General features: G+C 34.7%; 1 protein-coding gene across 1 annotated transcript in view; it reads left to right on the forward strand.

Moving 5' to 3' along the window:
* The window catches only part of WDR19 (WD repeat domain 19), a 73,670-nt gene that overhangs the window by 17,110 nt on the left and 38,934 nt on the right, over positions 1–17,626 (forward strand). Inside the window, exons 6-15 of the mRNA XM_063108013.1 lie at positions 3,196–3,266; positions 3,701–3,873; positions 3,965–4,079; positions 4,979–5,085; positions 5,822–5,944; positions 11,291–11,440; positions 14,283–14,430; positions 14,561–14,765; positions 17,147–17,306; positions 17,507–17,617. Coding sequence (XP_062964083.1) covers positions 3,196–3,266; positions 3,701–3,873; positions 3,965–4,079; positions 4,979–5,085; positions 5,822–5,944; positions 11,291–11,440; positions 14,283–14,430; positions 14,561–14,765; positions 17,147–17,306; positions 17,507–17,617 — 1,363 coding nt within the window. The remainder of the gene's footprint in view (positions 1–3,195; positions 3,267–3,700; positions 3,874–3,964; positions 4,080–4,978; positions 5,086–5,821; positions 5,945–11,290; positions 11,441–14,282; positions 14,431–14,560; positions 14,766–17,146; positions 17,307–17,506; positions 17,618–17,626) is intronic.

A 17,626-nucleotide genomic window follows, 5' to 3' on the forward strand; every position in this document is an offset into this window, starting at 1 on the left:
CAATCACATTTCTATATACTAACAACGAACATGTGGACATCAAAATTTAAAACAATACCATTTTCAATCACTCCAAAGAAAATGAAATACTTTAGGTATACATCAAACAAAACATATACAGGGTCTATGCTGAAAATTACAAAATGCTGATGAATGAAATCAATTAGATGCAAATAGATGAGACATACTATGTTCAAAGATTGGAAAACTCAACATAGCAAAGATATCAGTTCTCCCAAGTTGATCTATAGTTTAATGATGTTCATATCAAAACCCCAGCATGATTTTTGGTAGACATGGACAAGATTATTCTAAAATATATATGGAAAGGCACAGGTCCTAAATTAGTTAAAAACAATCTTAAAAAAGAACAGTAAAATGGGAGGAATCATTCTACCTGATATTAAAACTTACTATGTAGCTACAAGTTTCAAGACCATGTAATATTGGCAGAGAGAAAGACACATAGATCAATGCAATAGAATAGAGAATCCAGAAATAAACCTGCACAAATATGCACAACTGGTTCTTGACAAAGGTGCCAAAGCAATTCAGTGGAAGTAAGGTGGCCTTTTCAACAAATGGTGCTGGAGCAACTGGACATCCACAAGCAGAAAAAAAAAAAAAAAACAACCTCAACCCAAACCTCACACCGTAATAAAAAATTAACTCAAAATGGATCGTGGGCTTGAATGGAAAAGGTAAAACTATAAAATTTTTAGGTAAAAAAATCTTCTGGATCTGAGGCTAGGCAAAGAGTTTTTAGACTTGAAACCCAAAGCATGATCTCTAAAAGGAAAAACTGATAAATTAGATTTCATCAAAATTAAAAACTTGCTTTCTGTGAAAGGTTCTGTTTAGAGGATGAAAAGATAAGCTACAAAATTAGAGAAAATATTTGTAAACCACATATCCAACAAAGGACTAATATCTAGAATACATGAAGGAATTTCAAAACCCAATAGTGAAAAAGGAAACAATTCAATTAGAAAATGGGCAGAAGACATAAACATGCATTTCACCAAAGAGCATATACAGGTGACAAATACCTGAAAACTTGTTCAACATCATTTGCCTTTAGGGAAATGCAAATTAAAGCCACAATAAGATATCACTACCCATCTCTCAAGATGGCTAAAATTAAAAATGGTGACAATGCCAAATACTGGTGAGGATGAGGAGAAACTGGATTACTCCTACCTTGCTGGTAGGAATGTAAAGTGGTTACAGCTACTCTGGAAAACATATTGGCAGTTTCTTAAAAAACTAAACATGCAATTACCATATGACCCAGCAATTGTACTCCTGGCCACTGATCCCAGAGAAATGAACACATGTTCACATAAAAACCTATATATGAATGTTTATAACAGCTTTATTCATAATAGCCAAAAACTGGAAACAACCCAGATGTCCTTCAGTGGGTGAATGGTTAAGCAAACTGTGGTACATCCATACCGTGAAATACTACTGAGTAATAAGAAGGAACAAAGTATTGACACATAATTTGGATGAATTTCCAGAGGATTATGCTGAGTAAAAAAAAGCCAATCTCAAAAGGTTGTATACTGTGTGATTTCGTTTATATAATGTTCTTGAAATGACAAAAGTAAAGAAATGAAGAACAAAGTAGTGATTGCCCGGGGTTAAAGACAGGGCTGGTGTGGGAAGGATGGAAGTGAGTGTGTTTGTAAACAACATGAGGGATCTTTGTGGTTATGGAGCTGTCTGTATCCTGATTGTGGTTCTGGATCTCAGGAATCTCACATGTGAGAAAATCGCATAGAACCACACACACACACACACACACACACACACACACACACAGCAAGTAAAACTGGGGATATCTGCATAACATTCATGGACATGTGAGAAAATCGCATAGAAACACACACACACACACACACTCACACACACACACACACACACACACTGCAAGTAAAACTGGGGATATCTGCATAACATTCATGGACATGTGAGAAAATCGCATAGAAACACACACACACACACACACACACACACACACACTGCAAGTAAAACTGGGGATATCTGCATAACATTCATGGACATGTGAGAAAATCGCATAGAACCACACACACACACACACACACACACACACACACACACACACTGCAAGTAAAACTGGGGATATCTGCATAACATTCATGGACATGTGAGAAAATCGCATAGAAACACACACACACACACACACACAGCAAGTAAAACTGGGGATATCTGCATAACATTCATGGACTGTATCAGTGTCAGTATCCTGATTGTGATATTATACTCTAGTTTTTCAGGATGTTGCCATTGCAGGGAAAAGGATACACAGAATCTCTCTGTATTACTGCATGTGGATCTGCAGTTATCTCAAAATAAAATGTTTAATTGAACAAAAACAATGAGGGAAAAAATGTAAGAGGAAAACACTGGGAAGAAAGAGTAGGAGGGAGAAAAGGAGACAAGGAGAGAAGAAATGTTAAAATTATTAGGTCCTAAAATTGTGCTACACAACTTTCATTTGCAGTATTCTCTTTCTTCCTAATAACCTTATGAAGTAATATCATGCCCCTATTTTTCACAGCTTTCAGTCTAGGCCTTCTGATTGTAAATCAAATGCCCCTTTTTGGGGGGAAAAGATTACATTGCAAAGAGAAACCTGCATCATCTATAATCATGAATACCGCTCAGGGGAATATTTTCCCATTCAAACTTTTACAGGACAATTTTAACCTTCTTGTTCCTGAAGCTATAAACAGAGAATTAAGCTGGACAAAACCCTCCCCCTCACACACATTAAAAAACCAAAACCAGAAAAACCAAGAAAATTTTAAAAGATAAAACATAACTAAGTACAAGGGGTAGTCAGTTAGCTCACTTGGTTAGAGTGTAGGGCTGATAACGACAAGCACCAAGGTCAAGGGTTTGGATCCCTGTACTGGCCAGCCACCAGAAAAAAAAAATGTGTGTGTGTGTGTGTGTGTGTGTGTGTGTAAAATGTGTGTTTGTTTTGGCAGCTGGCTGTATATATAATTAAATACAGAAATTCTAAAATTTTCTTACCTTAACCCAATAGATCATCCTGTACATACCATTTTGGAGACTAATTATAGTTTATAATTTTTTGTGAACTAAACCAATTTTATATAAGGCTTATATATATTTAAAATATATACATTTTTTATTTTTCAGCATTAAAATTCATGACTTGGCAGAATTAAAAGACATGTATGCTATAATCAACCTAGATGATGAAAATAAAGGTACTGATTTTTCTGAAGCCAGATTGACATTTTATTATTCCAGTTACAGAAAGTAATATTGTGTTTGTTATTGTGTGATTTGCATTCATTGCAGGAGGAATAAAAGTAACACCTTTCACCAGAGTTCTCTAGAATAGTCTCCTTTTTTTAGTAATTATGTTGTCATACTACTTGACGAAAAGGATGTACCTTAATTCCAATTGTAAAATGTAAATTCTTATATATTTTCTCTTTGAGCCATATTGAATGAGTCAGTGCTCATATTCTAATGCCAGTCCGTAGTGAATTTCCAAGTCTAAATAAAGACTATTTAAACTAGTAAAGAAAACATTTGAAGACTTTTATGCCTCTGGTAGCTTAATGAAAATATTTGCTTGCTTACCTGCAACAGTATATTGCTTTTGAACGATCATTTATTTTGTCAATTATTTCAGGGTTGGGTACCTTGTCCTGGACAGATGATGGCCAGTTGTTGGCATTATCTACCCAAAGGGGCTCACTCCATGTTTTCCTGACCAAGCTTCCCATACTCGGGGATGCCTGCAGCACAAGGATTGCATATCTCACCTCCCTTCTTGAAGTCACCGTAGCCAACCCTGTTGAAGGAGTATGAAAATGGTGTTATTTTTCTTTATTTATTAAGAAAATCAAAACAGTTTTAGCAGTTGATTTACTACTATTACTTTTCTGTATTATAGGAGCTACCAATCACAGTTTCTGTTGATGTGGAACCCAACTTCGTAGCAGTAGGTCTTTATCATCTGGCTGTAGGAATGAATAATCGAGCTTGGTTTTATATCCTTGGAGAGAATGGCAAGTCTAAATCTGGCTGTTGTACTTTTATCTGGCATGTAATTTCTGTTGTTATTTGCAGAGCAATGGAAGTTTCGTTTAAGACTATCTCTTTCACTCTTTTTTGTCGTTGTTGTTTAGACATCTCTTTCTTAGTTTAAATGGTTTTATGAATCTTCTAAAAGTTTGCATGATCTTTAGAAAGATTTTATGCTTTACCTTTGGAGTGAAGACAGCATGGTATAGTGAGGAGATTATGAGCTTTAGAATAAGACAGGCTCTGGATTCAGTTTCCTCTTCTGCCTCTATAAGCTAAGTAACTGTAGAGAGTATTTTACCCTTGTGAGCCTTGGTTTACTCATCTAAAAATTGAGGATACTTTTAAGGGATTGTAAGGAAGATTAATGAAATAAAATGTGTGATCTCACTTTGCACAATGACTTTTTGCTAGGCACTCCTAAACCTGGTAGGTACCTAATCAATGTTAGTTCCGTCTCCTCTTTTATTCTTTGAATAATGGTGATTAGCATGTGAAGGAAATCTTGTTTTTTATTCCCCTCACACTTCCCCTCCCCCCTTTCCCCAACTCTATATCAGATAGCAACCCTCAGGAATAAAACAAATCCGAATATTAACCTGTTAAATAGAAAACACCATTAAGCTTCTTATCACTTAAGGTTTAATTCTTAGTTATTTTGCATGTGATTTTATTTCTTATTACTTTGTTTCATGTGAACTGTTATTGAATTCCTGAAGGCAAATTTATATGGCAACTAAGATTTTTCTTTAGAATGGCAAAAATAAAATTTTAAGTTCATATTGTTCTTACAAAGACACACATTTAAAGATTATTTGCAGATATTTATGTGAGATAGTTTTACCTGTATTTCAATGTTTTGGTTCTTTAAAAATTGCTACAGCTGTGAAAAAATTAAAAGATGTGGAATATCTGGGGACAGTAGCCAGTATTTGCCTTCATTCTGACTATGCTGCTGCACTTTTTGAAGGCAAAGTCCAGTTACACTTGGTAAGTATACTTTTGATGTCCTGGAAACCTGCTAAGTTAAGTGATGATGATGCATCCTAATGTCTGATTATCAAGAACTTTGGTCAGGAAGCAAGTATGTACAGACTAGCTGGAAAGCCAGGTGTGGGTAAAGGATTAACAAAACTCTTCCCCTTCTATATGAGATGTTGAGTTGACTTCCTAGTTCTGTTCCCCAGAAACCTTATAAATATCAACAGTGCTACTCACAACATTGCTTACAGTAAAAATGACCCTGTTGGTAAATTACATCTAGAAGGAACTATAAATGAGCTATAAAAACCTGATGGGGATGCCGTACCTCTGGGCTTCCTGGAATGTATTGATTCTTACATTTGGGCACGTCATGTGTGGGGATCCTCAAAAGTATTCCTGTTGAGTTGTTCAAAAGATGTTAGCACCTGTGAAGATGGGGCTTCTAAACCAGGCCTTCTCTCACATCTGTCTCTTGGCTCTTTGCATCTGAGAAGCCAAAGAGATTAGAAACTAGGCAGCTGCAAAGCCTGCTGCTGCAAAGACTGTTCCCATTAAAGAGGGACAATCTGATGTTGCCCTGCTGGCAAGCTGTGGTTCCTGTCTGAATCTTTCTGAGTCAACTGGCCTGTAGTAGTCTTGTGAGTCTGAATGTTTAGTTGAACATGAGAAAAAGAACACCCTTCCCCAGATATACACCAGGTTTACTCAAATCTGTGAACCACTATTATTCTTTACGTTTTAGATAGAAAGTGAAATCTTGGATGCTCAAGAAGAACGTGAGACTCGACTTTTCCCAGCAGTGGATGATAAGTGCCGTATTTTATGTCATGCCTTAACTGGTGATTTCCTCATCTATGGTACAGATGTACGTATTGTCTTCTTTAACATAGAACATACGGAATTTCTGATTTGTACTTCGTGATCTTGGTCATATTCCTTTTCCTACCAGTTTTTGTTTGTTTGTTTCTATATTGAATCTAATGCCAGTAATGAAGTTATCTGTGAATAATTATATACTTATATAGAACACATAGATGGCATGATTTGCTAGTATCAAGTGCTTTTGTGATTTTTAAGCAATTTTGATGGCATAGTGAAAGGGCAGACTTTGGAGTCTGGCAAGTCTGGGCTCGACTCTAGTTCTCTTACTTGCTAGTTGTTGCTGAACTCCTCCAGGCCTCACTTTCCTTATCCATGTGGGTGCTTTAAAGATTTAATTCGGTGATGAAGATGGGTACCTCATTCAAATTCAGATCTCCAGTGCCTACATTTACTCAGTAAATAATACAATTAATTGAATATTGAGAATCTCACTTCAATCTGTTGGTCCTTTGAACCATCAGTACCCTGTATCTCTAAATGATACATTAGCCACATGGACATAAAATATAGTGATAGTAATAGCATCTTAAATTTGTAAACACTTTGCACAATTTTTTCAAAGCATATAATACCTGTAACCTTAATCAGTCTCTAAAAGAATTCTTTAGAGTTGGTGGAAAAGGCATTGTTTTCTACATTAGAAAAAGTTATTCACTGCTTCAAAAGTTTCCTTTTTCTCACATTAAATTATTTTTTATAAAGAGCATATTTTAAAACATGCCTACTGCCATATGAGAGACTCTTTTAAATTTAAGTTTGACCTAAAAAAAAAAATGTCTCAGGGGAGAAGGGTTAGTGAAAAATTGGTTAATGGACATAAAGAATGATTACGTTGGGCCGGGCCTGTGGCGCACTCGGGAGAGTGTGGTGCTGGGAGCACAGCGACGCTCCCGCCGCGGGTTCGGATCCTATATAGGAATGGCTGGTGCACTCACTGGCTGAGTGCCGGTCACGAAAAAGACAAAAAAAATAAAAAAATAAAAAAGAATGATTACGTTTTGTAATGATGAATATGCTAATTATCCTGATTTGAACATCACATATTGTACACAGGTATTGATATTCAACTCTGTACCCCACAGATATGTATAATCAATTATGTTTCAATAATAAAATGAATAAGTAATAAAATAAAAGTTTTTGCAATATTTCACCTCAGCAGGGTGGGTGTTGAATATCAGATAAATTAGTAAGTGATATGGTAAATAATGGAAATAAAATAACATTTGTATTACACAACAGTCTGTAAAATCTTGATCTCACTTATTTTATTCAATAGCTCTGTAAAATAAGCAGGGAAATTTTAAAATGAGGACACTGAAAATTGAAAGGTTAATAAGTTAGTAGCAGAAGTGGAACTTAAACAAGATTTCCTGATGCAAAGTTCATTCTTTCCACTATGCCACAGGACCTTTTGAAATAAGAAAGAAATGTTGTAATCTGCCATTAAAGCAGTATTTATCTCAATTTCATTCTTGAGTGATATTGAAAATATGTGTTTTTTAGCAACTTTATTGAACTATAATTGATATTCAATAAATTGCACTACTTAAAATATAGTCTGATAAGTTTTGACATATGTATACAACCATGAAACACCATCACCTCAATGAAAATAGTGAACATATCCATCATCCAAGTTTTCTCATGCTCCTTTATGATCCCTTCCTCCTGTCCTGCCCACCTAGTGCTTTCTGTCACTACAAATATAATAAATGTTTGTATTCTCTAGAGTTTTATATCAATGGACTCATATTGCATGTACTTCTTTTTTAGCTTCTTTTATTCAACATAATTATTTTGAGATTTATCCCACGAATGCCAAGAGTTCATTTCTGTTTATTGCTGAGTAGTATTCCATAGTATTATGTATCATAATTTGCTTATCTACGAACCTATTGATGGGCATTTGAGTTGTTCCCAGTTTGGGGTATTTACAAATAAATTGCTATAGACAGTTATGTTCAAGTCTATGTATGGACATACGTTTTCTTTCCTCTTCAATAAATAACTAGAAGTGGAATGGCTATACGTACAAGGGTACTTCAAAAAGTTCATGGAAAAATGCAGTTAAAAAGTAATATGCATCTTTCCATAAACTTTTTGAAGTACCCTAGTATGATACGTTAACCTTTTAAGAAGTAGGCAAATCACTCTCTAAACTGGTTCTACCATTTTACATTCCCATCAGCAGCGTATATGAATGTTCTACGTCCTCTACATTCTCATTAACACATGACATGGTCAGTCATTTTCATTTTAGCTACTGTAATAGGTGTGTCGTAATATCTCATTGTGATTTTAATTTGCATTCCTAATGGACTAATGACGTGGAGCATCTTTTCAGATGCTTATTTGCTGCCTGTTTATCTTTGGTGAAGTGTCTGTTCAAATTTTTTTTACCATTTTTCAATTGGATCATTTGTTTTCTTATTATTATATTTTGAGAATTCTTTATATATTCTAGATTCAAGTCCTTTATCAGATATATATGCTTTGCAAGTATTTTCTTCCAGTGCATGGGTTGTCTTTTCATTCTCTTAACACTGTCTTTCAAAGAGAAAAAAATTTTTAAATTTTGATGGAGTCCAGTTTACCAATTTATTCTTTTATGGATCATGCTTTTGGTTTCATATGTAAGAAATCTTTGCCTCGTCCAAGGTCACAAAGGCTTTCTCTTATGTTTTCTTCTAGAAGTTTTATAGTTTTATGTTTTACATTTAGGTCTGTGATCACTTTTGAGTTAATTTTTGTTTATGCTGTGAGGTACAGATCAGAGTTTAGTTTTTTGCATATGATATGCAATCATTCCAGTACCATTTGTTGAAAAGACTATCCTTCTTCCACTGAATTGCCTTTTGTACTTTTGTGATAAGTCAGTTATCCCGATATGTGTGAGTCTTTTACTGGACTCTGTTCTATTCCACTGATCTATTTATCTATTGATAAACTAGTATCACACTGTTTTAATTACTGTAGCTTTATGATAAGTCTGGAAATCAGGTGGAGTTAACCCTCCAACTTTGTATTTCTTTTTCAAAGTTGTTTTGGCTTTGGTTGTTTCTCAGTTCTTTGCATTTCCATCTAAATTTTACAATAAGCTTGTCAACTTTTACAAGAAGCCTGTTGTGATTTTTGTCGAAATCATGTTGACTATACAGATCAATTGCCATCTTAACAATATTGAGCCTTCTCACCCATTTATTTCTCCACTTACTTAGGTTTTCTTTAATTTCTCTTAGCAGTGTTTTGGAGTTTTCTTTGCACAGATCTTTTATATCTTTTGTCAAATTTATACTTAAGTATTTTATATTTTTGATAGTATTGTACATGGTATTAATTTTTTTATTTCAATTTCTGATTGCTCATTTTTAGCATATAATTGCAACTGATTCTGTTATATTGATCCTGTATACTGCAACCTATCTAAATTCACTTATTAGTTCTAGTAACTTATTTGTCGTTTGCATTGGATTTTCTGTATAGTTGATCATGTCATCTTTGAATAAAGATAGTTTTACTTCTTTCAATCTGAATGCTTTTTATTCTTTTCCTTCTCTGATTACACTGGCTAGAAGTTCTAATACATTCTTGAGTAGGAGTGATAAGAGTGGATATCCTTAGCTTGTCTTGCAGTGTTAGCTGTAGATTTTTTTGCAAATGCCAGTTTTCAGTTTGAGAAAGTTCTCTTCAATTCCTAGTGTGCTGAGAGTTTTTATGGATGTTAGATTTTCTCAAATGCTTTTTCTCCATCTATTGAAGTGATCACATAGTTTTTCTTTTTTAGTTTATTTATATTTTTGAATTGCATTGATTACTTTTCAGATGTTAAGCCAACCCTGCATTCCTGGGATAACCCCCACTTGATCATGATATATTCTCCTTTTCATATATCATTAAATTCATTTGCTCAAATTTTGATTAGAGTTTTTACATCTGTATTCATGAGAGATATTGTCTACTGTTTTCTTTCTCAATTATTAGAAGTCAAAACCTTTGTCTCGTTTTGGTGTCAGGTTAATGCTGGCCTTATAGACTGAATTGGTCATCTTTAGTTTTCTGGAAGAGTTTATTAGAATTAGTATTATTTTTCCTTAAATGTTTGATAGAATTCACAAGTGAAGGCTGTCAAGTGGTCAGGCAATTCCCAAGAAGTAGCTCAGTGGTACCTACTAGGTTGGCTTTGATGCACTTCCATAGATTCAGGTGAATTGTATATTATGTGAATTATATTTCAATAAGCTATTATTAAAAAATAAAAAAAAATTTTGTCTGGCCAGTTATCTCAGTTGGTTAGAGCACAGCCTTATAACACCAAGGTCATGGGTTCAGATTCCAGTATTGGCCAGTGCCAAAAATATTTAGAAAAATTTTTAATTTAAAAATAAAAAATAAAGTTCAGTCATCTTAAAAACAGGAAAAAGAATCGTTGGGCATATCTGTATCTATTTCTGGCTTCTATATTCTGTTCCATTGATCTATGTGTCTATCACCAATATCACACAGTCTTGATTACTGTAGCTATTTTAAAAAGCTTTGAAACTGGGTAGACTAATTTCCCACCTTATTCTTTATTTTCAAAATTGTTTTAGCTATTCTTGTTCCTTTGCCTGTCATATAAATTTTAGAATAATTTTACCTATATCTACAAAAAATCTTGAGATTTTTATTGGAATGATCTTAAGCCTGTATATCATTTAGGGAGAATTAACATGTTTGCTATGGTGAGTCTTCTAGTCCATGAACATAGTATACCTCTCCATTTACTTAGATCTTTGATTTCTTTTATCATTGTTTTGTAGTTTTCAGCATACAAATCCTGTGTATGTTTGTTAAATTTACAGCTAACTATTTCATTTTTTGAGTGATTATAAATGATACTGTATTTTTAATTATGGTGTCTATATGTTCATTGCTAATATATATAGAAATAAAATTGACTGTATCAGGTGGTTTTCTGTTAGTTTTTATCATAAAATTAATTTATAATTTATCCACTAATTAACATAAAAATATTTGAAATAACATGATTTGAAAGTTACTCTTAAATAGTAAGGGTATCTCCAGAAAGCAGGAAACCTAAAAGCAATTATGCCTTATTATCACTAAGAAGATTAGCATTAATAGACTGTTAAATCATGTGTACATTCCTATTATACTTATTTTCTTGGGTCTGAACCTTTCTCATATACTAAATATTATTCTTAGATTCTTTCCACATGAAAAATATAACATCTTTATCTTAAAATTAAGAAGTATGTTTATTTTAAATGCTGAAAGTCAGTATTTTCTTGACCATCTTATATTTCTATAACTGTATTTTTTTCAGACTGGTGTCATTCATTATTTCTACATTGAAGACTGGCAGTTCGTTAATGATTATCGACACTCTGTCAGTGTGAAAAAGATTTTTCCTGACCCAAATGGAACCAGATTGGTTTTCATTGATGAAAAAAGCGATGGATTTGTCTACTGTCCAGTAAGTCTAGAAAATTTTTAAATGCCTGTTTTTTAAAAAATGCATTATAGTATAAGAGGAAAAGTGTTGCTGGCCAGTTAGATCGGTTGGCTAGAGTGTGGTGCTGATAACACCAAGGTCCAGGGTTCAGTCCATGTACTGGCCAGCTCCCTCTGCCCCCCAAGGAAAAAGAAAAGTGTTTTTAAAGTGTATCTTCTATAAAACTTTTTCTTAAACAGTACCAAGGAATATAGTACTTTGTGATATGTTGGTGATCAATTTTCATGACTATGTCAGGAAAACTTGTTTCATTATTCTGCAGTTTTTTATAGTGTCAGTCTCAGAGACATTTTTTGATGGAAAAAATAGTTTTTATATTCTACACCACTTTTAACATTATCATTTGCTGCACAATATAGTATCTTTCTGTATAACTTTTCTTTCCAGATATGCAGTAAGCGTCAGAGGGTGGGGATTGTACTCCATCCTTTCTGCCCATCTCGGATGATTTTTCTCTTTTCTTAAAGATCCTGAACATAAGGAATAGGTATTTTTGTATTAGATGACCGAAAATGGGTGGACCCAGTTTAAAAGTCAGTCATTCCTAGTTTTAAACATCCTTAACTTTTTTGAATACAGATTTAGAAAGAAAATGTACTTTGCATCATTTACTGCACTTGGATTTTTCATTTATTTTTGATATCTAATTAATGGTTTAGTATGCTCTTGGTCACAGTTCACGTGGCCTACAGGTGCTCTTAGACCCATCCTCGATAACTGTTCCCCAGGAGCCTGTGTTTCATCTCTGCCCACTCAATGAAGACAGGTTTCCTTTCACCACTGAACTTAACCTGATATAAAGGTGTACGTGATCCCTCCATCCCCCACCCCTTACTTTCTTCCTTTCCTTTCTCTTCTCTGCCTTTTTCCTTTTCTTTTCTTTCTTTGACAAATATAACACGCTTTCTTTCACAGGAGTGCCTGTAGTGTTTATACTCAATCCCTAATGTGCGAGTTCTTCCTCAACCACTCCTCTCCCAATCACAAAACAAATGAGGAAGAATAATATAAATATACAGATAATCTTGAGTTCCCTCTACTTAATATGGAAATTCAATCTTGTACACGTTTCCTATCTGGAACAGGGTACTAATTAGAGCTGCCTTGCTTTCCCCTTACGGGTTCCCCACAGGTGGAGACTGCTGTTTAGACAGGATGTACAAGTGGGTAGGAGGGCATATCAGGTCTCTGTCAGCAGTTAAGGGCGAACTGGGCTGTGACTGCTAGGGAAAGGGTAAGGAGTATGACCAGCCTTAAACACATTAATGCCATTTATCTTTCTCCTTTCATAATTCTCTTTTTCTTGATAATTTCTGCTAAAGAGCTCCTTGGTTGGATTCCTAGTTTCCCTGTCTATCTAAAATGGAGACAGTTCTAGTACCTACTTTATAGGGTTGTTGGATGGAAATTAAATGGAATGATGCATGTAAGCTTTTAGTACAGTGTATGCCACATAATAAGCACTCAACAAATGCTTATCCTTTTAAAAAAAATCTGCCACCAGTCCAGAGGTATTGGTGCGTTCATCCATACAAACTGAGAGTCAGTATAACATAAGCATAAACTCTGGAGCCAGACTGCCTGGGTTCACATCCTGGCTCCTCAACTTATTAGCTGTGTGACTTTGGGCAAATTTCTCTGTGCCTCAGTTTCTTCATCTGAAAATGGGGATGATAATAATACCTGTCTTCTAGAATATAAGGCTCGAATTAAATGTAAGGTGTGTATATATATAAGGTACAAGTACTGCTTACAAGGTATTGTACTAACTATACATATATACTATAACTATACATATTGCACTAACTATACATATATAGTCAGTACAATACCTTGTAAGCAGTACTGTACAAGAAATAGAAATATAGTATAATAACATACGTAATTTTGAATTTTATACTAACCACATTTTTTTAAAAGGTAGAAAGTGAAATTAATTTTAATATATTTAATTTAATCCAATATTATCATTTCAATATGTAATCAGATATAAAAATTATTAATGAGACATTTTACATTCTTTTTTTCGTGCACACTCTTTGAAATTCATTATGTAGTTTACACTTAAACATGTCTCAATTCAGATTAGGCACATTTCAGTGGTCAGTAGTTACATGTGGATGTTATAATAGCAACTACCACATTAGGCAACATGGCTCTATAGTATTATTATTTGCAGGAATTTTATATTGCATTCCTATTTTGAGAGGAATATGGAGTAGGAAGGCAGATATTTCTCAGTTCTACATTCAGGTTATTTTTAAGGCTGTCTGCCTGAGTTCATAGGAATTATATGAACTGGTTTTTAAAATAGCTTATATTATTATAATAGTACATTTATGTTTGTTGGAATGTATTATAGAGAAGTTTTTTGAAATAACATGTCTCCAGTATAATATATTGAAATTTCAAATTATATGTGAATTACTTTGTTTCTTAATACCCAGTATTGTTAAAAATTTTCAAAACACAAGTGTGTTCATAGTTTAAATTTCTGTCATCTTGAGCAGCTTCAACCTTTTTTCTTAACCTGAAGGCATTGCACCTAGATTTGTAGTTTTCCTTACAGATTCACCAAATTTTAGATCAAGCCCTTGATTTGCCAAATAACTACAGTTTTCTTCAAGCCAGACCTAGTATAGGAATGGGGAAGAAACTTACCTTCCTGTTGTAATTGGACTAATATTAGGTTGAATATGAGTTGGTAAGTTATACCAGCGAAGGTTTCAAACAGGCTTCTACCAAGGCAAATGGTAAAGATTTAATACAGACATGGGTCAAATCTGTAAATCCTATTTTGTAGGTTAATGATGCTATCTATGAGATTCCAGATTTTTCACCAACCATTAAAGGTGTTCTTTGGGAAAACTGGCCAATGGATAAAGGTGTATTTATTGCTTACGATGATGATAAGGTGTACACTTACGTCTTTCACAAGGATACTATACAAGGTATGTATTTACTTTTTTGCACATTTGTTGATAAATGAATTTCTGTTGCAGTAAAATTTAAACATTTCTTTCTGATGTTTGTACTAAGTATTAGCTTTCTGCTAATTAAAATGTCTGTTTTATAATACAGGATCCAAGGTTATTTTGGCTGGTGGCACCAAAGTTCCCTTCTCTCATAAACCTCTGCTATTATATAATGGAGAGTTGACCTGCCAGACACAAAGTGGAAAAATAAACAACATCTACCTTAGTACCCACAACTTCCTCAACTGTTTAAAAGTTGTGGGGCCTAATGAACTGAGACAGATGCTGCCCCAGACTTTAATGCTAAAAAGGTAGGATTGAAAACACTTCTCTTGGAACTTCTCATTGCTTTTGTGATTTTAAAGGTCAAATCCTATTAAACAGATGGAGATAATAGTACTTACCTTGTTTATTTCACAGGATTATCTGAGGCTCAGATAAGATAATAGATATGAAAATGCATATAAATTCTAGAGGAAGTACATTGTCAGGTGTTATTTTGAGTGCTTTATCACAAGAAAAGCCCTTCAGAACAAAAAGTTTTCTAAGCACCCAAATAGCTCAATTATTGTGAAATTCTAATAAACCTAATTATTTCAACAATATCTTGATTTTGTCATAATGAAATTTGAATTTCCCTTGCTTGAGATTTTCTTTTCCTGCTTTTTTCTCTTCCCTCTTAGGGCCACTGTGAATTCCTTTGTTCTAATTCTTCTGTCTCTTAAATGTTGCCATTCCTTAGAGACCCATGAGCTCCTCTTTTCTCTTACCACTTAAAAAATTATTTTTCCTGGGTGAATCTCCTCTACTTACATAGCTTCAATACCATCCATATGAGGCTGACTCCAAAATCTGTGTCTTCAATTTAAACCCATATTTACAACTGCTTACCAGTCACATTTGGAAGTCCATGAGCTCCTCAAACTTGTCCTGTCTAAAACTGAACCTATTATCTTCCCCAGCTCCCTTTTTACCCCCTGTCCTAACTAATCATACATGCACATGCCCTAGCACACACACGTGCACACACACGCACACACACACACTCTCCAGATCCTTTTCTCCTCCTGTTTCCCTGCATCTTAACTCAGTTCCTCACTTGGAATAATGTATAATGCAACCACTTCCTAACTGCTCTCTTTGCCAATAGTCTCATAACAGTGTAATCTATTTTCTCCCACATTTGAAAATGTGAATCTGATCCTCTCATTCTGTTGCTGAAGATCTTTTAGAGGCTTCTCATTGCCTTTAGGGAAAAATCCAACTCCCTGGGGACCTCAGCATGACATGCTAGGCATTTGATGATTTAATAATACAAGCCACAACTATCCCACTGCTCAACTCCCTGTCTATTCCACTGGCTGCCTGATTTATATATGTTTTATGATTCTTTGCCTTGGCACATTCTTCTTCATCTTCCTGGAATGGCCTTCCCCTAACTCTGAATGTACCAACTCCTCATTCTTCACCATTCCATGGAGTCCTCTCCTACTCCAGGAAATCTTCCCTGGCCCCCAACCACCGCAGGCAGTCCCGGTTAGAGTCTTTCTGACGTGCTGCCTCAGGGCCAGGATGCAGTGAGCGCTTATGCATAGTAAGCACTTATGACTGGGTGACTTGGGCCAGTCTTTTAAGGTCTCTAAGCCTCAGTTTCCTCTATAAAGAGGAAATATATATTTTCCTATAAAGAGAAATAACAATGATACTTAGTGGGTGGGGCTGTTAGGGTAATTGGTAAGAGAATTTTTGCAAAACACTTAGCACAAAGATTCACATTTTGTTAGTGCCCAGTTACCTGTGTCATACTGTGTTATAGTTACTCGTTTACTTATCTGTCTTTTCCACCTTCCCCAATTATGACTGTCTTAAGAACAGAACTATTTGTTTGATCTTTGTGTCTTGGTTCCATGTACAGTTTCTGTCACATGATGCTCAGTAAATGTGTTTTGGATGGGCAAATGGATAGGTGAATAGAAGGATGGATGGATGAATAGAGACAGTGATGTTGTGGTTACACAAAAAGTTTAATTGGCATTTGTGTTCATGCTTTAAACCAGAAGTCAGCAAACTTTTTCTATTATGGACCAATGCTAAAAAGGTCCATAATAGAATGGTAAACATGGACCAAATGGTAAACATTTCAGGCTTTAAGGATCATTGAGTTTCTGTTGCAACTATTCAAGCCAGCTGTTGTAACAAGAAAGCAGCCAGAGACAATCCATAAACAAGTGGGCTGACAAGTAACTGTGTTCCACTCAAACTTTGTTTATAAAAAATAGGCAGCTGACTCAATTTGGCCCATTCGCCATAGTTTGGAAACCCCTGTTTTTAACTTCTAAATAAGGAATAGAGTACTAGTTTTACTAGACTTATATGAGAACAACAATAATTTTCATCTATGTGTTAAATAAAACAAAAATAAATAAATAGAAATAACTGTTTCGTTAACTGGAAGGAGGCTGGTTAAAAGGGTAGATTCAGATGAATAAAAGAAATTCAAGAAAGAACATGTATCTGTACAAAAAAGGAAGAAAGTTCGTGTATTTTTTCATCACTTGCTAATGACAGTTACAGGTTAAGAAATGTTTTTTAAAATTCATCTAGGGCGTGATATGAAATTGTACAAGTCTGAAAATTTCCTAATAGGTGGCAAGAAAAGCTCTCTAATTAAGCTTATGTACTCAAATCCCAGGTTTTCTGATGCTTGGGAAATGTGCAGGATTCTGAATGATCATGCTGCCTGGAATGAGTTTGCCAGAGCTTGTCTACACCACATGGAAGTGGAGTTTGCAATCCGCATTTATCGGACAATTGGAAATGTTGGCATAGTGATGTCCTTGGAACAAATAAAGGTAAACAGCATTTTATTAGAATTATCAGATTAAGATTTAAATGCTATTTATTCAAACATTTTAAATTTCTGCAGTTAATCTTACCTAACTTATAAACAGGTGAATTGATAGAACATTTTCACTTCTTACTGAGCAAAGTATTTTTTTTTTAAAAGTTAAACATTTGTATTTCTTCTCATCAAAACTGCTTATATTTGTAGGGAATAGAGGACTACAGTCTTTTGGCAGGACACCTCGCCATGTTCATTAATGATTTCAACCTGGCTCAGGACCTCTACCTGGCATCCAGCTGTCCCGTTGCTGCTCTGGAGGTACGGCAG

Source organism: Cynocephalus volans, chromosome 9 (assembly GCF_027409185.1).
Source record: "Cynocephalus volans isolate mCynVol1 chromosome 9, mCynVol1.pri, whole genome shotgun sequence".
Classification (NCBI taxonomy): Eukaryota; Metazoa; Chordata; class Mammalia; order Dermoptera; family Cynocephalidae; genus Cynocephalus; species Cynocephalus volans.